The 23,027-nt window shown below is 45.5% G+C and overlaps 1 protein-coding gene across 1 annotated transcript; it reads left to right on the top strand.

The window, feature by feature from the left end:
* The first annotated feature begins 432 nt into the window (after window positions 1–432).
* Window positions 433–22,652, top strand: prrc2c (proline-rich coiled-coil 2C). The gene is given in 35 exon segments (XM_018670265.2): window positions 433–836; window positions 6,061–6,230; window positions 6,427–6,601; window positions 6,805–6,914; window positions 7,288–7,413; window positions 7,540–7,838; window positions 7,956–8,035; window positions 8,403–8,539; window positions 8,653–8,740; window positions 9,450–9,633; window positions 9,733–10,378; window positions 10,474–10,646; window positions 11,154–11,418; window positions 11,524–11,734; window positions 11,880–14,312; window positions 14,876–15,039; window positions 15,164–15,318; window positions 15,428–15,932; window positions 16,039–16,124; window positions 16,333–16,527; window positions 16,648–16,893; window positions 16,895–16,906; window positions 17,087–17,179; window positions 17,343–17,444; window positions 17,566–17,737; window positions 17,898–18,122; window positions 18,343–18,464; window positions 18,557–18,711; window positions 18,823–19,054; window positions 19,185–19,295; window positions 19,448–19,642; window positions 19,734–19,834; window positions 20,057–20,183; window positions 20,313–20,555; window positions 20,647–22,652. Coding segments are annotated over 34 exon segments (8,550 nt in total). The 5' UTR covers window positions 433–836; window positions 6,061–6,115; the 3' UTR covers window positions 20,914–22,652.
* The last annotated feature ends 375 nt before the right edge of the window (window positions 22,653–23,027 follow it).

Below are 23,027 nucleotides of genomic sequence, written 5' to 3'. Positions count from 1 at the left end.
AACTGATGTTACTGGCTGTCGAAGGCAGCAGTAAAATTTAAGAAATTTTTTTTCTTTTTTTCCTGTTCAACTTTTCACATATTATCGACAACTTTTGCAATTCAGTTTAGTGGAGTAGACCTAGATAAAGATCAGTTCACATATGTGAATTATACTGTCAAGAAGATCAACCACCTATGTAACAAAATGTGTACATTCAAAGGAAAATGATGTTGAATATATGCAAAAAATGTATCACTCTATCTAACGCAGATATCTTTATAAATGTAATAATGTAAACAGGATATAAGTGTACTTCTAATCTGTAAAGACAGCTGAATGTGGGTGGCAGAGGTGAGACAGTGTTGTTCGTGGTAATAAATGTGTGACAGAGCACCTGCACAGCGGGCTGGAGGCTTTGAGCGGGGGATGTGAGATGATAAATCTGGCAACTACAGTCTGCCATCTTTGATTGTGCGACAGGCCGCGGCGCGAGCGGGGCCTCACTCAACTAGAAAAACGGTCTGGCACGAGATAACGGGTGGGGAGAGATACGGAACCACGGGACGACCGCGTACCGGTTTCCCGCAGTAACGGCCGAACAGACGAGGACAGACTGGCGGCCTGAAACGGCGCCGAAGACACAAAACAGAAGCCGTGCATGTGGAGAGCGGTTTGTTGGCACCCAACTAGCAAAGTAGCTAACCATCGTTAGCCGAACTGGGTTAGCAGGCTAGCCAGCTTTTGTAATCCGCCGGCCAGACACACTTTTCGTTCACCACAAACCAGGCCGAAACCGGATTTCAAGTGAGGCCGCACAACAGCCCAAAGGACAAAGAAGGTACCGGCGGTGGCAGGTGGGTCTGCACGTAATGCAAGTTGAATATTTGAAGTTTTGTCCAGTAGCTGATGTGTTGGTGTTCACTCAGCGCTAGCTTAGTTAGCATGCTTTGGGGGGCTGGAAGTGGATGTGATGGCGACTAGTGAGAAACGAAACTATGCTGAACGATGCGAGCTGACGGCCTGGTCTCAAACAGCACCACTTTTCACAGTATATATAAAAATCAGGGCTGCTGGCTAGATTACAGCGTTGACATTTTTCAGTTTAACTTTTGCGCAGTTAACGTGTTATTTGAGTCCGGTCTGGCTGAGTTCCGGGCGAAGAGGGCCTCTGCTCCCTGCCGGTATGAGCCACCCAGCCCACCAGTAGTTTGACTCATGGAGAGGGGTGGCCTGCAGTGATTTACAGACACAATACGACGTTGTAAAGAATCTCTTTTGAATCTTCCTGAATTTGGCACAATGTTCTGGCGACGTGTCTCGCTTTATTCCTGTTTTTGATTATGTTAAGTCTTGTGGACAGACTAGCACGGTGTTTTCCTCCTCACCCATGTCTTACAGATCTAACAAATGTGATCTTAAAGGACCACATTTTTAGTGTGTGACTGTGCGCTTTCAGGAGTTTGGCAGGGTCGGGGTGTGAACGACTCCAATGATTCACAAACTCTGCAGATGTGGAAGACACCTGGGAGATTATCAGTTGTCAACATGGTGGTGTTCCTACATATGCATCCATGATTGCAACTAAGTCTACATCTGGCAGGCTTTAGGGATGTCATTCAGACATGTATTGATTGGAGTAGTACTTTATTGATTGACCAGTCAGCATATGGCCTGATCACAGATGTATTGCAAAAGGTGGAGGTGTCTTTTGAAAGCCTTAGTCTTTGGTGTAAAGAAAAGAAGAGCTGCTAACAGCATCCATTTAATTGTCCTCACAATAAACTGACATTAGCAAGGATGGATATCAAACTTTTCATTTTGTACACCACATCATAGTCTCCCTAAATCGTACCATGTGTATATTTCAAACTGGCATTTGTAATAACAAATGTTTAATTTGGGCAATGAATCTAAGCACATTTTCATTTAATTAAGGAAAACGTAGCTACCCTCCAGTTTCTCCTGTGCTTAGTGAAATTACAAGCAATTCCCAGGAGACACCATCTCAGTGGTATTGATGGCCTGGCGTTGGAGAACCACAATAATCTTAAGTGGATTCCAATCCTCATCTTTTTTGTCCTTCCTCTTTGTTCATTGGGCCAAAAACATTAAGCAGTGGTAGAGATGTTAGCAGGAGCTGCCTGCATTGATCCTGATCAAAGTGTAGATTAGATGGTAGATGCTGAATGTGTGCTAATCAGTTCAAGTAGAGGATATGCTATTGTACTTTATTTTTATGGGCTATGTCATGCAGTCCACTGTCTGAGGATTGACAGCTTGATTGATATTCACATCCACAGCTCATCTGTTATTCATATTTTATGGATAAAAATTACAGCCTTTGTCATTTTGTTGTAGCACAGTAGTTGAACATTATAATACAAACCAACAGGGACAATGAAATACAATCCTCTTCTTTCAGCACCCATCATTGAGGCCATCTACCTAATTTCTCATTCTGTGGCTTCAGTGTTGCATTAGACAAGTAAGTCCCATGACCCACTATAAACAAAAGAGTTGGATACATGAACACTGTTACAGGTAAGATGTCTGAGTCGACCTGCAGTTTGAACTTGAAGTAAATCTACAGTATAAAAGAGAGATGTAATGTGTTATTGGAGTACTAACCTCTTATGTTCATCTCCATTCAGATCTTCAAATAACTGCTCTGAGGCCTGTATTTCACTGGCCCTGTTGGACTCTTAAGTGTGTCTAAGCAGCAATCACGCCACTGTTAGAGTGAACAATAAACATAAATTTTAAAGCTGTTTCATTTCTTACTCCTAAGTATTGTTAACATGAGGGGACAGTAATTCTATTGGCCATGCGATTTAATGGATGGGAAATCAGTGTTAGGAACATCCCTAATATGTACATATGCACAAGCATGGAAAATTAAACTAGTTTCTTGCCTAGAAGAAACACCAAAACGCAGCATTGGTAACAGGAAGGAAAGGGATTACTTTGATGGATGAGCTGTGATGCAGATGTTGTTGCAGGGGTGAAGGGTCATGCTGGTGGTTGGGCTGAGCAGACCGAGGCTGGTGGAGCTGGTATTGTGTGCTTGATGACAAGTCTTGGATCTTTTCTTGCAGTCTCTTGACACAACTATCCAAAAACACTGCAAAAGGGTAATCCAATGCCCCTCAATTTGCCCTCAGTAAATCTAATGAGAACAGTTTAAGAGGTGGAGGAGCTGAGCCAGGACAATACACTGAATTGACCATTCTGCAAAGCGGTCTCATACCCAGGTGGATTTGGCCAACTGAGCTCTACTGTGGTCTCACTGGAACAGGTAACATAATTTGTCATCTGTGCTCAGAAATAGGACCTTTGTTGTGTGGGGTGGTTGCCTTCTTCTCAGTGTTCGCTCTCCCTGTTTGTTCCCTTTTTTCCCAAAACATCCTTATCCATCCCATGCTCCTCTGATCTCAGGATTTATACACGCACTTGATATAGCCCCTCCACCCAACATCTGCACCATACTCCTCAAGCTGACCTTTCACAAAAGGTGAAGTGAGGCCAATTCTCAGAGGGGCTGTCCCCGATCAATGGCTTTTCTAGTGTGGGGGATTGTAAAAGTTCAATCTTGAAACCATAACCAGTTAGGGACTTTAAAAAACCCTCTGATTGGCAACCAGTCATATTTAATATGATCAGTGTTTACTGTGGTGTGTAGGCGTCCGAGACAAACACCCTCGATAGCCAAGAGAGAGTCAGGCTGCAGTGATGCAGTTTACAGCAGAGTTCTTTAAAATGATGGAGTGTTCTTGCAACATTCAAATCGTTTTTCCTCCCCACCTTCTGTCAAGCATCACTGCTGCTTCTGACAAAATTGTTGTAAAACTATTGATTTATAATGATGAAAAATGCAACTGTTTTACTTGTCATTTTCTCTCGAAATTGTGCCTGCAGATCTGCTCTGCCAAATTTAGAAGCCACATTCAGCCCAAGTTTCAGCAGCAGCTTCATGCAGTTCAGTTTTGTGTCTTTTTATTTCACTACTATACGGACTATAGTAGTGAAATAAAATGCTTATATTTTATTGCTTATATCAACAAGCATGTGTTTGAGGTACCCTGAAGTGTACAAGTTTGTGACAGCACTTGGGTCAGCGGAGTCTGCCTGTACTTTTGTCAGAACCTATTGTTTGTTAGACAACATGGCTGAAACAAGACAGGTGAAAACACTAATTATGTGTTGTCAGATTTGAAAAGCTTTTGTAGTGTGTGTCCACTCAGCCCATCTCAGGGTGCTCGAGAGCTGGTGTATTTTCAGATACTCCATGGTCGTAATGCATCAAAGTGTCACTGTTGATTAGCCTTCAATGATCAACAACCATTACCACAACTAGACAAATATTGAAGAAAATGCAGAGTGCCTGCATGACCCCATTACATATGCTCTAGGTACTTTTAATTGAGACTGTGGACACCACAGCAGATTCACAGGAATACTCTGACTTGCAAGTGCTCACCCCTGTAAAGATGACACAGATTGAATACTGAGCATTTGAAGTAGAAAGGCAGAATATAAATCTGTCTTTAAAGAAACCAAACAAACAAAAAACACTAAAGCCCTCACAATACCCAATTTTAAAAATTAAAATACAACATGAAATGATCGCAAGTTTTACAGATATTTCTTTCGTTAAAGTAGAAAACTCTAGTTCCACAAAGCATCAACTAAAGCATCAGTTGAACTGGACAGATGAATTTTTTACTGGCTAGTATCACTGCTGATACCACAGTTAATATTAGCATACTTTACAATAAGGATCTTATTGAGTCTGAGCTACAATTGCATTTGGCTGTCCGGGTTGTTTTTAAAAGACAGGGCTTGTCCTTTAAGTGGATGCTACTTTGCAAAATAGTTCCAAGGCCAAGTTACAGATACAGACTGAGCTCATCAGAGCTGTCAGCTCCCCCCAACACATACAACACACACACACACACACACACACACACACACACACACACACACACACGCTCACAGACACTGTTCCACCTCTGCTACGTTAATAATAAATGACCTCTGTGTGACTTGGGAAAGACATTGCAGCCCAAACATGCTGTTTCTCTGTCCTTGGTACTGCTCACACTAATTCACTTTTCTTGCTACCCCTCAGTATCCTACATCATGCACTGTTTACTTTCTGCCGCTGTCCAACTGGTCAGAAGGTCTGTATCACAGTTCACTCACAATCCAATATTTTAACAAAGCTCAATGGGACATCTTTAGCAGCTGGTTTCCTGCAGTAGAAGAAGTTTACTCGTGTGACCTTATTATGTGTCTGGTATTGACCAGACATGACCAGGCCCCCCACACACTCAGGTCCCATTTGCCTCTGAATTCTGTTTCGCTGCTAATGGGTTAATGTCATGTGATTAGTTGCACTCCCTTTTGTGTTTCATGTGACTGAGGTTGGGTTAGCTCTTCATATCTTTTACATTTGATACAATTGCCACCTCCTGAAAAGTTGCTTCAGTCTAGCATCATGTTTAACAGCTTGTCCAGCTTAGCTAGTGTCTGGTTTCTTTTCTCTTCCAAAAGCACCCTTTTCCATTCCTTCTTGAGGAAGTTTAGGTCATTTTAATGGGCACAGCAGGGTGTTGTAGATTTTTTTGAGTGTTGTGGCCAGTGCTGTATTCTTTGCCACTGTCTGCTGAGGTAACAGCATCAGAGCAAGTGACAGCAACAAACTGATCAACAAAGCTGCGTCCATGGTAGGAACCTCTCTGGAGCATCTGGAGTTGGTTGTAGAGGGGAGGATGCTGCACATACTGTTGATTATCTTGACATCAACGCCTGAACAAGACATATTTTGGGCAGCAGAGGATACTGTTTTACTAATCAGGAGTTAGGCTACAGTCAACCCCGGTTTTTCCCTGTCATGAAGCATTCCCTTGAGTCACTGGCTACAGTGCGTTAATCCACAGATACATGCATGTCCTTTAAGGCTTTGCATTAAAATAGTTAGAAGTTCATTTTTTTCAAACTATATCTTTCACATTTAGTTATCAGTTGACATTTTAAAAAGTTAAAATCAACAAATCCCCCCTCTTCCCCTGTCCACAGGAGGCTGGTTCTGGGGGCGAGGCCAAAGGACCAGACTCAATGAGTTTCCAGCGAAATGTCCGAGAAGTCAGGGCAGAGCACCAAGGCAAAGGATGGCAAAACAAAGTATGCAACCCTTAGCCTCTTCAATACCTACAAGGGCAAATCTCTGGAAACCCAGAAAACTGCAGGTAAGCTGTTCCCTTATAATCTTTCATATTGTTTATACAGTAGCTAATGAGTTGGACTTTGAGGTTGCATTTGCATTAAGGTGTTCATAACTTGATTTGTCTTTATTGAGTTCAGGTGTAATATTAATTTTAAAGATCATCAAGTTCTTGGCCCAACATTCTTAAAAACCTTAATCTTGCCGTTAATTCTTCCCAGTGGCTGCCAGACATGGGCTCCAGAGTTTGGGCAAAGTTGCTGTTAGCCGGCGCATGCCCCCTCCGGCCAACCTGCCCAGCCTGAAGGCAGAAAACAAGGGAAACGACCCCAACGTCAATATTGTCCCAAAAGACGGTAGTGGCTGGGCATCCCGAACTGAGGCAGGGGACGAGAGGTAAGTTGAATAACTTGTACACATATTTATGTGCCCCCACACTGAAACTAAGCACCATCCCATTTGTTAAAGCTCCTCTCTAAATGAAGGTATATGTTAAGCACTACAGAATAACAGGATATATCGAAGTTAGAGGAAAAGGACTCATGTCATCCACATTTCAAGTTATGAATGTAAATTCTCCCATGCTTCTTGTGCCACAGGCAACAGGAGACACCACCACCCCAGAACAAACCAGCAGTGCTCCAGTCTCAAGAGCTTTCTGTCGGAGGCAGCCGCTCCTGGGCCAACAGCAAGCAGACACAGCTAGACGGTAAATATCCTCTCCAGTTGCTCCCCCAGCATGACACCTATTCATTAAATGCAGATTAATGATTTTGTAGTGCCTTGGCCCTACTTGACACCTATGTAGGTGTTGGTAAAAATTATTCAGGACATTTTCTCCATGTCTTCAAAAACAAATAAAAACAAAATCCTTAATTTGTTAACAGCACTCAACTGTTACAGTCTTCATGGAATGCAGACCATTTGATCTCTACTAAATGTTGGGTTGGGGTGAGAGAGCGTTCTGCACACCAACTGAGGATTAGACTCTTCCGATGCGCTGGAAGTAACTGTAACTAAATATAGTTGCAGTCAATCTTCTGATTTCTATGCATTCATTGTAATGTGCTTGTATTGTGCAGGAGCTCCTCGTGTGAGCAGCCATTTTCACCAGGAGTTTCCCAGCTTGCAGGCGGCTGGTGAGGTTGAGAAAGGGGACGGTCAAGAGGAGGAGCCTTATGGACCAGGCCCCAGCCTCAGACCTCAAAGTATGGTCACACTCCTGCACATAATCATTCACTGATCTCGGATTGTTTTCTGTTTGCTTGGTGTTCAGGAACCACAAGCTTACTGACTAAGTCAAGTCAATATTTCTTCTCCTTCTGTCCTGTTAGATGTTGGCAGCTGGCGTGAGGGTGGAGGCAGGAATTTGAACACTGCGCCCAGCCCCCCTGAGATGGATAACAGGGCTCCGGAGGAGGGTAGTACGGGCCTTGGTACCTCCACACCACCTGCTGAAGCTGATGAACCTGGCCGAAATGTAACCACTGACAGTCAGAGGGAGAAGAGGGATGGCAGGGAGAGGCTGCCCACCTCTGGCCCTCCTCAGCCTAAACTTAATGGGGGGCAGCAGCCTCCTGCTGGGGTGCCAACTCACTTTGACCCTGCTTTCAGGAGCATGATGCCACCTTATGTAAGTCACAGTTTGACATTCTGGACAGATCACATGAGGATATCACACTTACAATATCTAGTTTTAGTATTTATTTCTTCTTTACTTTGCATGATGATGGATGTCTTTGTGTTTTAGATGTTCCATGCCTATCCTCAAATGACTTTTGGCCCTGGGCAAGGAAACTTCAGATATCCTGTACCACAGGATGGAGCAAAGTGAGTTTACATCTTAAAGGCTAAACCCTAGATACTAGGTTAAAGCAAAACAAAAGCTGTAGTTTTGATGTGCTTAATTTTTTCATTGCACAAACACATGATATAAATAATTATACAAGCTATGGATATTCCAGTGGATGTTTATTGTGAGAAATTCAACCAGGATTCCTAGACAACAAGTATAAGATGTCATAAGATAACACAAAAGCACATTGTTCATATTATTGTTTTTTATTGTTCACAAGAATCCTTATTTGTCCATGTGATCAATAGGTGCATGATATTTCTTATGTATTTCAGTGCCTTGTATATTTATTAGGTTCCCTAATAATCCTTCCCTCTCCTTTCTTCTCTGTTGGGTGCCCAGGGGTCCTCGTTCAGCACGACCTCAGCAGCCTCCCCCTCAGTCCTGGCTCCAGGACCCAGACAGACCCTCTATAATCAGCGCAACCGAACTGAAGGAGCTGGACAACTTAGACACTGATGCTGATGAGGGCTGGGCTGGTCAGTAGCTGGACATTATCTATGAACTAGTGTTAAAATAATCAGTCATTCACCTGGGAGAATGGTAATCTCACAGTAGTTCTAACTTAAGTCCTCTCCCTTTTGCAATCCAGGAGCTCAGATGGAGGTGGACTACACTGAGAAATTAAACTTCAGCGATGATGAGGAGAACCAAGCTGCTAAGGACAAAGGAGAAAACTGGTGAGTATTTTGAGCTTAACTTTTCAAAACGTATTGTCTTGTATTCACTATTCAGCTTCTGTTCCACAGGAGTGTGTTTCTCACCAGTTTAGTCCAAAATATGTATAACTTGAATCACTCATATTCATTTGCAAAACATTTCTTAAAATTTTAGATGCTGGTTTTTTATCTTGCAGAAAGTCCAGGAGTTAAACCAAAAACACTTGAAAACTTGAGATAGATAGTCATCAGTTTGTTTTATCAAATTATGTCTTTGTGGCACAGATTTCCAGTGCATACTGTTTAACCACTGGGGAATGACGTTCTTGTGACAACACTGAAGCTAGACATGATGTTCACTCTCATTGGTTTCCAAACTCAAACAATTTTAAGTCTTTGCAAGTTGATTTCCATAATGTATACAAATGTATGGAAAGGCTTGGCTGCCTTTTGCGTAGGGAAAAATGCATCTAAAAACTTGAAGTCACTATGGTTTGCAGTGAATTTGACATGGATAAACAATACTAACATTACAGAACAGTCAAAATATTATGATACTGACTTCAAGAGCAGGACGAAATGTGGGGATTTATACATTGCAGACAGAGCACACACTGATGATTTAACATTCATAATTGCAATTATACATTCAGAGCAGATAGTAATTGCATGTCAAATTTTATACTTGATGTTTTTTGTTTTTACTCACTCATATTGACATTATTTTTAGGGAGTGGATGGGTAAAGTGGAACGTATAAGACCTAGGCCATCAGATGGTCAGGAGGGCTGGAAGGAGGGGTCTGAGGACCGTGGGAGCAATAAAACCTCATGGGCAGACAATGTAGATCCCAGAGCACCATCACCTGGAAGTATGGGGCAGTACAGTAAATCAGCTGCTTCTCAGGACTACCAGGTAAAGCTGGATATGCATTACACAAACCTCTCAATATATGTGTACTGATTATAACAGCAAGGTGATCAGTCTGTATCTAATAATTTCTCTGTTCTCCAGGGTGGCAGTCGCTCTGTTGGTGGTGCAGCTCCCCGTGGGAGCAAGCCACAGGCTACAGCAGCACTTGGCGGTGAAGAGGACTCTGAGGCCTGGAGACAGAAGCGCAAAAAGCCTTCAGAAGTTTCTGAAGCTGTAGAACGAGCGCGACGGAGAAGAGAGGAGGAAGAACGGCGGATGGAAGAACAGCGGCTTGCGGCTTGTGCTGAAAAACTTAAACGTCTCAATGAGAAACACCGCCAGGCAACTGAGGGCAAATCCTCCCCTGCTCAGACTGCCAATGATGAGGCAGGAGCTGCTCATGAGGAGGCCTCTTTATCAGCTCCTGCTCCTGTACCCAGTCCTGTACCTTCAGTCCCAGTTTCACAATCACAGGCCCCAAACATGCAAGCTCCCGTACCTGAGAGGGTGGATCGAGACAGGGACAGGATGGAGCGAGAACGGGAGAGAGTTGAACCAAGTGCAGAGGAGGAGGTTCACTTGCCTCGTCAGCCCAGCCCCCCTGTCCACAGACCTGTGGCTGTAGCTCCAGAACCCCAGAGTGAGGGAGAGAGCTCTTTGGCTGAGGTTGGCCCCCTCATGGAGGATAACCAAACTGACAGGACAACAGTGCCTATCCGAGACTATTTCAACATAGAGGACAACAGAGGTGAGCCAGCTCTGCCTTTTCTGATAGTTGCTTGTAATGTATCTGACATCGTTTCTGTCATAAATGCTGATACTGTTGATTTTGTTTTCCTGCAGTGGATGAGCCCCACCTGTCTCTGCCTCATATGGATCCTCCAAGTGGTGAGGAAGTCCCTGTGGCACCCCCACAGCTGGAAGGAGAAGCAGCAGCTGCTATGCGTCCCTCTCTCACCTCAGGCTACTCCAAACAGTTTCAAAAGTCTTTGCCCCCTCGTTTCCTTAGACAGCAGGTAAGGGTGTCCACATCTGGCTTCTTGAGTTACTAATGGCTGTGTGTTGCTGGTTAAATCATAATGTGGGTTTGTCAGCAGCTAGTGGGCTGTTTTCCCAACTGTGAACCAAGAGGGGACTTGATGAATATTAATTTGATCTTACATTTACTTTCAAAGTTGGCATACTGTAAGAAAAGAGCATTTAAGGTTAATTAGACCTTTTCCACTGTGAATGTGTTGATTAGTCCTATCATGAGACATGCAGGTGCACTTAATAGCATAGTGTGTTGGGAGCAGTATTTTCAATACTCTGCTTTGCTAACACTTTGGCATGGGTGCTGTTATATATTTATATTTATACGGCTTGGGCTGGAACAAATGGTGTTCATAGCTGGCCATTTTAGTGTGCTGTCAAAACAAGTGGATATAATGACCTCAAACCATGAATATATTTACTTACATTTCTTTAAGTTTGTTTTATTGAGCCAAAATTTTCTTTGTTGCTGTTCATCTTTGGTCTTGTAGGAGCAAATGAAGCAGCAACAATGGCAACAACAGCAACAACAGAGTGGGGGCTCAGTGTCCCCATCAGGTGGTGGCGGAGTTCCAGCTACCCAACAGCAGCAACAACAGCAGCAACACCGCTCCATGTATCAACCCATGGGCCCCCACCATCAGCACCTGGCCTCCATGGGGTTTGACCCCCGCTGGCTTATGATGCAGTCCTACATGGACCCTCGCATGATGTCAGGACGTCCTCCTATGGACATGCCAACCAACATCCACCCTGGTAGGAAAATATGTAGAACAGAAATAGAGAATGTATGAGTGTGTTTTGTGATTCATGCACTGACAGCTGACACCCTGTTCAAAGTCACACTTCTGTGCCTTTCAGGGAGGATGCCTCCTAAACAGATTGTGCGCAGAGAGCCAGGTGATAACTCCAGCTCCAGCTCTGACTCCTTTGACCATTTGACACGACCAATGCGCGACCATGGCCTGCCCTCAGACTCTCGGATGGTATGGGGATCTGACCCATACCCGCAGTCAGAGCCATTGCCTTCTGTCACTCCTCCAAAAGGACGGGATGATAACAAGGAGCCAAGGTAAATGAATAAATAAATGAATTAATTAATTAATAAAAGAGAGAGAGAGAAAAGGAGGAAAAAAGAGAAAAAGAAAGAATGACCAGAACAGGACTCTGCCCATTTATTTTCTGCACACAACACATCAACAATTGTTTCTTTACAGGATGGACTCTGGTTTGGATCTGGACAGGGGTCTACCAACTATGTACCCACAGGACCACGGTGCATTGGACTCTCGTAAGAGTAACTTCTTCCGGGACCCTACGGAGTCCCTGTCAGCATTTGCCCAGGGCCCAGAAGATACATCTGGACCTCTAGACAGGGTCCCTGTAGGCTCAGCCTTTGACCCAGAGGAGCCGGGCCTACCAAGTGGGGAGGAGGTAGAGGCTCTCGGTCAAGCTATGCTCCAGAGGAGCGTCTCCCAGGGCTCCAGCCATTCCCTCAAGCTTGATGAGCCCAGGTTTGACGGCCTACCACTAGGAACAAAGTCACTAGAGCTACAGGATACAGGGGAAAGGGCTGATGATAAGCCCCAGACTGAACTCTACTCCCAGGCTGCTGTGACCAGCAGCAGGGCTACACCTCCTGCTGATGGATTACACAAACAAGAGAAGCTGCCTTTGCCAGCCCCTAGCAAGCAGAAAGCTGAGCTGCGCTGGGGTGGGAGATCAGGGCCTGGACGCAGAGAAGGACCAGGGGGAGAGAGACCAGTCCGCAGGTCTGGGCCGATAAAAAAGCCTGTCCTGAGGGACATGAAAGAAGAGAGGGAGCAAAGAGAGGAGAGAGAAAAGCGTCATGAGAGAGCAGAAAGAGGAGACCGGTCCAAAAAGGATCAGTCATCCAAAGCTCCTTCTGCAGCTGCTGCTGTGTCTGAGGGTTCCAGACCTCAGGGTGAAGGGAAGAGAGAATCTACTGAGCTTGAGGAAACACCGACTGGCCATCAGAGACCCAGAGACTCTCAGCCCTCGTCTGGGGCTCCCACTTCTTCCTCTCAGGAGGAGAAAGCAGACAAACCACCCAGCAATGACAAACATCCAGAACCCAAATTGCCCTCCAGGAAGGAGTCCAATCTTCCTCCGCGTGCCTACCGACGAGAAGATAGAGAGAGGGACCGTGAGAGGGATAAGGAAATGGACAAGGACAGAGAGAGAGAGTGGCCCATGGACTCAAGTTTCAAAGGACGTGGTCGAGGGGAGTATTACTCAAGAGGACGTAGCTACAGGGGGACTTACAGTGGTCGAGGCAGGGGGAGTCGTGGCAGAAGTCGAGCAGAGTACCCTTACCGAGAGCCTCGATCACGCTCTGATTTACCTTCTGCTGCAGGTGCAGCTGCCTTTCGTAATCGGGAGGAAAGCGAAACACGCAGTGAGAGCTCAGACTTTGAGGTTATACCAAAACGCAGACGACGGCGGGGTTCAGATACAGATTCTGAAAGTGAAGGTGGGAGGGAGTCTGCCAGTGATACTGGACCTTCTGACCGAGAACCTAGCACCAAACCTAGCCGTCCACTAAGACGAGAACTACCTGGGGAGGGCCGATCTGGGCCTCACAAGCCAGGCTTTGGACCTCCTCACATGGGGGAAAAGGTTGGGTCCAGGGGGGACGATGAAAGCAGGCCTAAGCCAGGATTTCTTCCAAAAGGAGAGCCTTCTCGGCGAGGAAGAGGTGGATTATACAGTAGACGAGGTGGAGCAAGGGAGCGTGGTGGCCCTCGCTCAGCCCCTCTTAGACGGCCAGCGGCCAGAGAGTCCTCCTCTCAGTGGCCCTCTAAACCCATGGAAACATTCAGGCTTGAGGACGCGGAGACAACACCCAGATATGACAATCCTCCCGCTGACCGACGACCCCCTAAGTCTGAGAGCAAGAAATTTGGGGAGGGGGCTCCTCAGAGTAGCAGAGAAAGGCCTCGTAGATCCCGACCAGCACGTCCTCCCAGGCAAGATAAACCCCCCCGCTTCAGGCGCTTGAAGGAGCGGGAGGCTGCCGTGTTAGCTAGTGGAGAAACAGCCCCAAGTCCCCCTGTCCCTCTACCCCCAGTGCCTGCTGCTGCCCCTAGGTCTACCCCGATCTCCCTATCCCCAACCCTGTCTAGAGCTCCAGGAACCCCTGTTACTGTGCCTGCAGAAGTGGCAGCCACTATGCCTGCACCTGACCTGCCCTCTCCTGTAGAAGCACCCTTGCCCGAGACCAGCAGCCCCACCATTACTGCAGTCGGTACCAAGTCACCTGACTTGTCCAACCAGAACTCTTCAGATCAAGCCAATGAGGAATGGGAAACTGCCTCTGAGAGCAGCGACTTCAATGAAAGGAGAGAGCGTGAAGAGAGGAAAGGAGCATTGGAGGCCGCAAATGAGGTAGCCACCGCCTCTGCTGCAGCACCTGCTCCTCCTCAGGGCTCTTTGACCCCCAGTAAAAGCCCTCCTGACGGAGGGGTGACTCCAAAACGTGAAGGAGCTCCTGCAGCCAAGAGGAGTTTCTCAAGTCAGAGGCCTACAGAGAGACAGAATCGTAGAGGCAACAGTGGAGCCAAACCAGGCCGGAGCTACACTGGGGGCAAGGGAGAAAGGAGGGGAGGGGCCAAAGCTGGCCGCAAAGGGTGAGTTTAAAACAATCAGGATTTTGTCTGGTGTTAGGCATTTACTTTGTCTGCTTACATTAACACTTGCACAATGAAGTTGACTCAATGAACAGTGTTCAGTAGAATAATACAGCAGGTTTATTCACACACAATAAACCTTTTGTGTACTAATCATTAATTAGTATTCTGCCTAATTAATAACTTCGATGAATATTACCAGCACACGATCTGCATATCTCCATAAACTGTTCATTAATGGATTCTTCACTTCAGTGCATTATCTTCAAGTGTGCTGTAATTGGCCATCAAAATGTTTTGGTTAAAAATATCTAAATATGGCGTCAGTGTTGTGGTATTTTTAGACTTTGTGTTTAGACTCAGTTTATTAGTGCATCAACACACTTGCACAATAGAGGCAGAGTTTTTGCTTGCAAATGGTTTTGATTTCTTGTGCAATTTTTTTTATTTTTTCCATATAAACAGTCTTAGTTTCTCAGCTGCCATTTACCACCACACTTTTCCAACAGTAGTCTCTCTTGCTGGGTCTAAATTTTTCTCCTACATAACACTCAATCCAACAGCCTTGCAGCCCAGCAGAACTCAGAGGCAACTGCACCAACAGCCGGAGGAGCAGTCCAAAGACCTTCAAAAGAGCAACCTGCCCGTCGCAAAGATGAGACCAAACAGGCCGCCAAGAAGCCCAAGGAGAATGCTCTTTCTCAGTTTGATCTCAACAATTATGCCAGTAAGTAAATAAAGTTATACTCACACTTGTCTCTCACTGAATAAGCCAGGAATCTACTCATGGCTCCAGCTCTTGCTTGAAAACAGTGTTAAAGCTTTGATCCCTTTTTGTCACATCACTGTAGGTGTTGTGATCATTGATGACCACCCAGAGGTCACCACCACAGAGGACCCACAGTCCAGTACCAATGATGATGGCTTCACAGAGGTGGTCTCCCGCAAGCAACAGAAACGCCTACAGGATGAAGAGAAGCGGAAAAAGGAAGAGCAGACTACACAGGTAGGAGGAGAGAGAGTGTTAATGTGTTGCTAAAAGGTTAAACAGCGGTGCATCACTTTAATGTGAAGAAGTCTTAGATATATTTTTAATATTGTTACTACACCTACAGAACTGGGGTAAAAAAGGTTCTGGTGAGAAGAACAGAGGGGGAGGCGGAAAGCTGCCACCAAGATTTGCTAAAAAACAATCATCACAGCAACAACAACAGCAACAGCAGCAGCAGCAGCAACAACAACAACAACAACAACAACAACAACAGCAGCAGCAGCAGCAGCAACAACAACAGCAGCAGCAGCAGCAACAACAACAACAACAACAACAACCGCAACAACAGGCCTCACAGCCTCAGCCTTCTGTAGCCTCCACCCCCCAGGCCCAACAGCAGCCCACCATTTCTGCCTCCCAGCATCCCCACTTAGCTCCCTCCCAGCCGGCTGCATCCCCTCAGACACTGGAAGGAACAGTGGCTCCTCTGCCCTCCATTCCACCTGCTACTGTGGACTTCACCTCAAAAAGCCTACCCCCTGCACCGACGCAGACACACAGCACTCTGGGTACAGAACTGTGGGAGAACAAAGTAGCAGGCTCCACTGTCCTTCCTGATGTGAAGAAGCGTGAGTGGATAAGTTTATGTTAATGATGTATTCAGCAAAAATTTTCTCAACTCTGCAGGAGTGAATTTGCCAGCAAGCTCTCTAAAAACTATTTTGTATATTCTAGTTGGTCCAATCAGCCCTCCCCAGCCACCATCTGTGAGTGCCTGGAACAAACCTCTTACCTCCTTTACTGGCACTGTCTCCTCTGAGGTATGTTAAATAAGTCTGTGTTGTTTGTGACTGTACAGTCCACTGGCTCTTATGTTAAACTATGAAAAATATTGACTCCAATGCACCGTGGTCCTGTGGGACATAGCTGGTAGACCCCTGTCCAGATCCAAGCCAGAGTCCATCCTGTAAAGAAACAATTGCTGATGTGTTGTGTGCAGAAAATAAATGTGCAGAATTTTCATTTTAGGGTGTGAAGCCTGGAGCAGAGGGAAGTGTGGAATTGGCCATAGACAGTATTCAGTTTGGAGCACCATCATCTGCAGGCAGCACAGACAGCGATGGAGTTCCAGCGTTGCTAGAAACTGGTTCTGAAAACAAACTACCTGCTCCCAAAGAACAGCGACAAAAACAACCTCGAGCTGGCCCAATCAAAACACAGAAGGTAACTGCGCTGTGAGGAAGACACTGTTTTCAGCTGCTGAGCTATACTCAATACACATTCATATTAGTTCTAGTAAAACACCACTGCAAATATCACATACACTGAATCTCTTCTCTGCAGCTTCCTGAAATGGAACCAGTGGAAACCAAGGAATACAAGCCAGGTCCCATTGGTAAAGAGCGTTCTTTAAAGAACCGCAAGGCCAAAGATGCGCGTGGAGGAGAAGGTGAAGGCATGGAGGGAGGTGTACCTGGAGGAGGCGTCAGCAGAACCACAGACTCCAGTCCTCCCACCAGTGACACCACGGTACCAGAGCTGGGAGGAGACATCGAGGGCATGATCACAGTCCCCTCAGCAGAGTATACCTAGTAATTCAAAGGTATATCACATGACCTCACAGCCAGGCTGTATGATGATTATTATTATTATAACTATATATATGTGTGTATATATATATATTTTTTTTTTTTTTTTTTTTTTTTTTTAATTTATTTATTGTATTGCTGCTGTGTAACATGTTTGTGTGTGTGTGTACAAAATTTTTATCTTTCTATCTCAGGAGTCTGTCACTGACTACACAACTCCCTCATCCTCACTGGCTGACAGTGTTCCTACTGGAGGGAACAAAATCGAGGAGAGTTTGGTGGCCAATGTGAGTATGCATCCTTACACTGGCACAAAGCCTTGCACAGCTTTCTTTTTGATTTGAGGAGATCTGTCATCTGTGCAACAGAGTGGTTTTCTAAATTATAAAATCGTAATCACTTGAACTCTGTTGTGATTTTTTTTTTTTTTTGTGTGTGTGTGTGTCTCAGGTGGCACTACCCCATTCATTGCCTCTTCCTCGGCGAGAGACCCTGCAGCAGAGCTCCAGCCTCAGCACCGTCTCCCCGGCTACTGTTGACTTAACACTAAAGGTACAGAGACAGTACAGCACACTTCACAAAACATTACTTACTCAAGAAAAACTCTCTAAAGGTCTCTAAACCTTCGATGAAACATTTCCCAAGCATTGGTTTCTTTCTGTGTCTTGTACAGATGGAATCAGCTCGTAAAGCGTGGGAAAACTCTCCGAGCCTGGAGAAGAATTCTCCGGTCACTTCCTCTTCCTCCCCCATCACCTCTTGTGCATCCTCGTACTCTTCCTTCTCCTCAGCCTCCATGCCACAGATCCCTGTGGCTTCTGTTACCCCCAGCACCTCACTGTCAGGTAACACAATTTCCTACCACTTTGTCTGTTGACATACTTTGCTGACATTCTTCCTTAAACTCACTCATCGGTTTGTTTTGGAATTTCTTGCTGTGCATTAGTAGTATCCAGGCATCCATCACGATTCCTTGTCACCATGTGTTTTATCTGGACCCTGCAGGTTCTGGTACCTACACAACATCATCCCTCAGCACCAAGACCACCACGGCCTCTGACCCCCCAAACATCTGCAAGGTGAAGCCCCAGCAACTGCAAGGTGGAAGTCTGTCATCCTCCAGCAGTAGCAGTAGTAGTAGTAGTAGCTTCTCTCAGCTGGGCTGCGTGCCTCCCCTCCTGCCCCAGCAGCAGCAAACCCCACAGGTGTACGTCTCCCAGTCTGCAGCAGGTGAGAAACATGGCACTGATCTGTGATGTTAGTTACATTACTATATTGCTTGCATTTAAATGGCTGTTAGTAAGTACATTTTTTTTGTTTTCAAGTATATGTTTTTTATATTCAATTTGAACATCAACTTCCCTAATTTTCTTTATAGCCCTGATAGTTCAGTTTCTGAACTGTGTGTGCCTGTTACTGATCTCTGATATTGAATCTCTTTTATGTCCAGGTTCTGCAGCTCAGATTCCAGCATTCTACATGGACACTAGTCACCTCTTCAGCACCCCCCACCCTCGCTTGGCTCCTCCCTCCCTGGCGCAGCAGCAAGGCTTCCAGCCCGGACTCTCACAGGTAGGATTTCCTGCTCGAGAAATACACACTGCAGGAATACAGTAATGTTGAAGGTAAAAATCACCTGTCTGTCTGTGTCATCCACCTTGTAGCCAACAGCAGTGCAGCAGATTCCCATCCCCATCTATGCTCCACTGCAAGGTCAGCCTCAGCACCAACACACACACCAGCCCCAGCTAGGACTTAGCACTGGTCCTCCAGTCTCCCAGCCACAGGACTTGTTCAGCTCCTCGCTTCAGCCTTACAGGTAACGGGAGACAGCACAGGCATTGAACGGAAACATACAGAAGTGCCAGTATCTCCATTTTGAGGTACTGTTCTTCCCGTCATCTGATCCTCCTGATCTCTCTTCCCTCAGGTCTCAGCAGGCATTCATGCAGAGCAGCCTGTCACAGCCCTCCATGATGCTGTCAGGACCATCCTTGCACAGCTACCCCGGCGTGCAGGCACCTGAGCTGGGCAAGCCTCAGTCCAACCTGGCATATCAGCAGCCCTCGTCCACCCAGCACATTCCCATTCTGTTTGAACCGCAGCTGAACCAGCCCTCTGGCATGGGAGGCTCCCAGCTCATTGACACACACCTGCTGCAGGTAGCCAGGCTGCTCACACAAAATATTTCACTCTACCTACCAGTATTGGCATTTTGTCATACTGATATCTGTATTTTATTCATTTTGTTTATGTATGCATGCCATCTGACATTGGTGTTTTTTGGTTGAGGCTCGACAGGGGATGAATCAGCATTCAAACATGTACTCGGGGCAGGTGCAACAACATGGCCAGAGTAGCTACTACAGCAACACTCAGTCGCCCAGTTCAGCAATGCAACAGGTAACCTACATGCACACATAAGTTACATTTAATGCTTATATCTGAAATAGCTTATGTCGATTTACCAGTTATCAAACTCCTACATTTGATTGATTTCCATTTTAATGATTATTTCTTTTTATATAACACTTGTGTGTTCATTCTCTCTCAAGGTGACAGTCCCTCTGCCTGGTTCCCAGTTGTCCTTGCCAAACTTTGGCTCAGGTGGAGGCCAGCCCCTGCTGGCACTCCCCCCCACACCTCCTCAGGCCCAGCCCCCAAGCATCAACAGACAGCCCCCAGTCTCCCAGCCATACCGAGGCATCATGGGCCCAAACCACAACATGATGCAGCCACCCACCAGCAAGGTACTGTACTGTTTGCATGTGTGATTCTGTGTCGATGCGCAGGCTGGTTTTGATTTTAAAAGTGCAGTTTTTTTGTGTTGACATGTTGCAGATGGACATGGATCTGAAACTCTTTGGCAGTGGGATGGATGTGAAGCCTGGAACCCCTCCTGTCAGTGCTAGGAGCACTACACCCACCTCTAGCCCTTACAGGTTAAACTCAAAACCTTGTTCTGGTCCTCACTGGCTGCCACACACAGATTCACTAAGCATGACCTTTTAACAATGGAAATATATAACAATGTTAATATATACAAGCAGTGACACAACCTGAAGTGGCTGATACTGAGATAAATCACTGCAGAAGATTAAAGTCAACTATACATTAATGCACCTTATACACATGATTGTAATGTCTCTCTCCTCTGTCTGCAGGGCCAGCTCCACCTCTCCTAGTAGCCAGTCCAGTAAGATGAACAGCATGCTGTACCAGAAGCAGTTTCAGCCCAGCTCTGCTGGTATGAGAATGACACAGCACTTCCCTGGCCAGTTCAACCCACAGGTACAATAATGTTGATGATTATGATGATACAAAACCTGTATTTTGATTGTGTTTATATAATGCACTGGTTATCAAAATGAATGGTTACTGTCAGTTATCCATTATCCCATTAATTCCTCTTCTTTTCAGATTCTCTCTCAACCCAACATCGTGTCTCCTCTGGTTCGGCCTCCTCACGCTAACTCATTTGCTGGAGGTGTCCAGCGGTCTCCCATGGGCCCTCCAATGTCACCCAATATGGGTGGTGGTCTAATGCCTCATCCCCGACCCCAGCACCAACAGCACAGCCAGCACCCTCCCCGAGGACCCTCTGGTCCCTCCATTGGACCCAGAGGCACACAGGCGGCTCTGAAGGCTGAACAGGACCTAAAGGTCTGGTACCATATTGTTCTGTTTTGTTATGATGGTGACCTTTCAGTGGGAGGGTTGACTGATTTTGAATTTTTTCCCTATCCACCTTCAGGCAAAGCAGCGGGCTGAGGTGCTCCAGTCCACTCACAAGTTCTTCTCAGAGCAGCAGCAGCAGCAACAGCAGCAACTCAAGGCCCCACAAGTCAACAAAGCGTCTCGGCTTGATCAGGGAGGAAAACCTCCCCTCGACACCTCGGCTCCAAACCACCAGGCAGGAGGCGACCGCCCAGATTCTGACAAACCCCCCGTCTCTACGGCCAAGCCCATACGGACTGGCCCCATAAAACCGCAGGCCATCAAACCAGAAGAGGGCAAGTAAAGAGCTGCAGACCCTCTTCAGATGTCACTGCGAATGGATGGAAGAGAGGAAGAGAGAGAATCTAGCCCCATTCACTCAGTCACCACCTCATATCAGCCCTGGGGGACAGTGTGGGGGAGGAGGATGAGCTGGGTAGAGATCCAAATGGTAATGGTTACTGAGAGTAGGCGCTGTCCTGCGTACATAAAAAATCCTCTTCCTCTTCTTTCTTCCCCTGTCTTGTCCCACTGTAGGTGGGGGCGTTTGAGTTGGATTCTTCCATCATATTTAGATGCCGATGAAATGGCTGCACAAGTTGTTCCATATAAATCTACTGTGACAGTAGATAAGAGGAGAGTCGGAGAAAGAAAATTGAAATGAGATTTGCTGCTGAGTTTGCCATTTTTATAGCTCTTGATTTCTGTTTCCTTTTAATTTTATTTTCCTCCCCACCCCACCCCTGAATAGGATCACGCATATTATAGGAGAAACCTGTTTTGTTAATGAAAGAATGAATCAGATTTGTTTTTGTAGTCAAAACAATCTTAAGTGTATCTAGTGAAGCACACTTTTTGTTGCCCAATCTCCCATCATAACTAATCCAGAGATTTGTGCCCTTGCACACACTCCCTCAACGTTTTTATCCACGGTTATCGCACGGAGACGTGAAATCAGAAATTTTGTTGTTATTTAGTTTTTTTGTTTTACCAGAATGGAAATGTGAAAATTGCAGCATTTGATTGACTTTAATGATTGATTTATTGATTAGTCTGCCTGTGAGCCTTTGCTCCTGCCTTCTGCTCTCATCCCCTTGCCTGAGAATTACTGATGTGTTGGGGTGTGTGTGTCGCGTGTCTGTTTGTGGTATGAACAGGGGTTAGCTCGTAGCTGGACTGTCCTGTATATTTAGCCAAAGGTTAAAGCAGCGCAGAGATGATGTCACAGCCTTTTAGGATTGCTGTTGCCGTGGCAGCAGAGTTTTGAGTAGAGTAAAGAGGATAACATGGATGAGGTATGATCACTACTTACAGCTGTTCCAGTTCAGGGGCTACTGTCACACACCCTTTCACTGCTTTCACATCCATCCTTGCTGTCACACAAACACAGACATATACACACTTCACTGTAAAGCACCCAAACCTGCTGCTATTGACTGATTTCAGTGCCCTTAGCTAGAATATAGCAGGATAGGGCTATTTAGAGGAATAGAAATGGCGAGAAGTTGATTGTTGAAACATTAGAAAACTTTTGAGTGTGTGTATGTCAACCCCCACAACAAGGGGGGAACAAGAACAAGACAGAGATCGAGGAAAAAGATGAAATGAAAAGCCTCAAGTTCTGAAGCGTTTGGGCAGAAGGACACTTATTGTTTTGTTGTCTTTACTGATGAGAGCAATCAGTGCTGTTTTCTGTCTCTGCCTCACCTTTGCTGGCTGTCCCACCCACAATGCTCTCATCTCGGGGTTGTGGTGACAAGGGTCCTTCAGAAATGTACAGTAGTATGCACCCTGAGGTGGGGAGGGTGTCCTCCTCACCTCTACCCTAGCTGGGGGAAGAGTCCTTGCTTTGAAGGATGGTTGAGGGAGGGTGGGTAATGATTTTTTTTTTTTTTTTTTTTTTTTTTTTTTCTTTTTTTGTTTGTTTTTTGTTGTACTTGTACAGGGGTTTCATCGCTGTATTAAAAGATGTACGGTCTTATTTACATTCTTGGTTTGGTTACAGAAACTAATAAAAATAATATACTGTTGAGATGTTTTTCAGCGATGCCTGGTTTTTACTTTTTTTTACCATTTTCCAAAACTAGACTTGAAGAGTTTATGTTGTTCTGCATTAGAGCCAGTCAGCATCACGATCTGACCACTATGTGTCACTACAACACCAACTTCAGCATGTTTCAGCATGCAGAGTTAAAAATGAATTCCCTTCCACTGATGCTACAATTAGTCACCACATTCAGATGAGGTGCATTCATAGGGTGGAAAAATTGCTATTTTAATGATTAATAAAGATAATAAAAGTAAAAGGATTTGATAATTCTTTATAGCTATATTTGTTATAAACCTTTAATAATAATACTTTGCATTGCCACATTTTGGCAGGAGTTTAATGTCCTGCAGTACAGTCTTTGTCTTGTT

Source organism: Lates calcarifer, linkage group LG17, assembly GCF_001640805.2.
Source record: "Lates calcarifer isolate ASB-BC8 linkage group LG17, TLL_Latcal_v3, whole genome shotgun sequence".
Taxonomy (NCBI): domain Eukaryota; kingdom Metazoa; phylum Chordata; class Actinopteri; family Centropomidae; genus Lates; species Lates calcarifer.
This window is presented reverse-complemented; position numbering and strand designations above follow the sequence as displayed.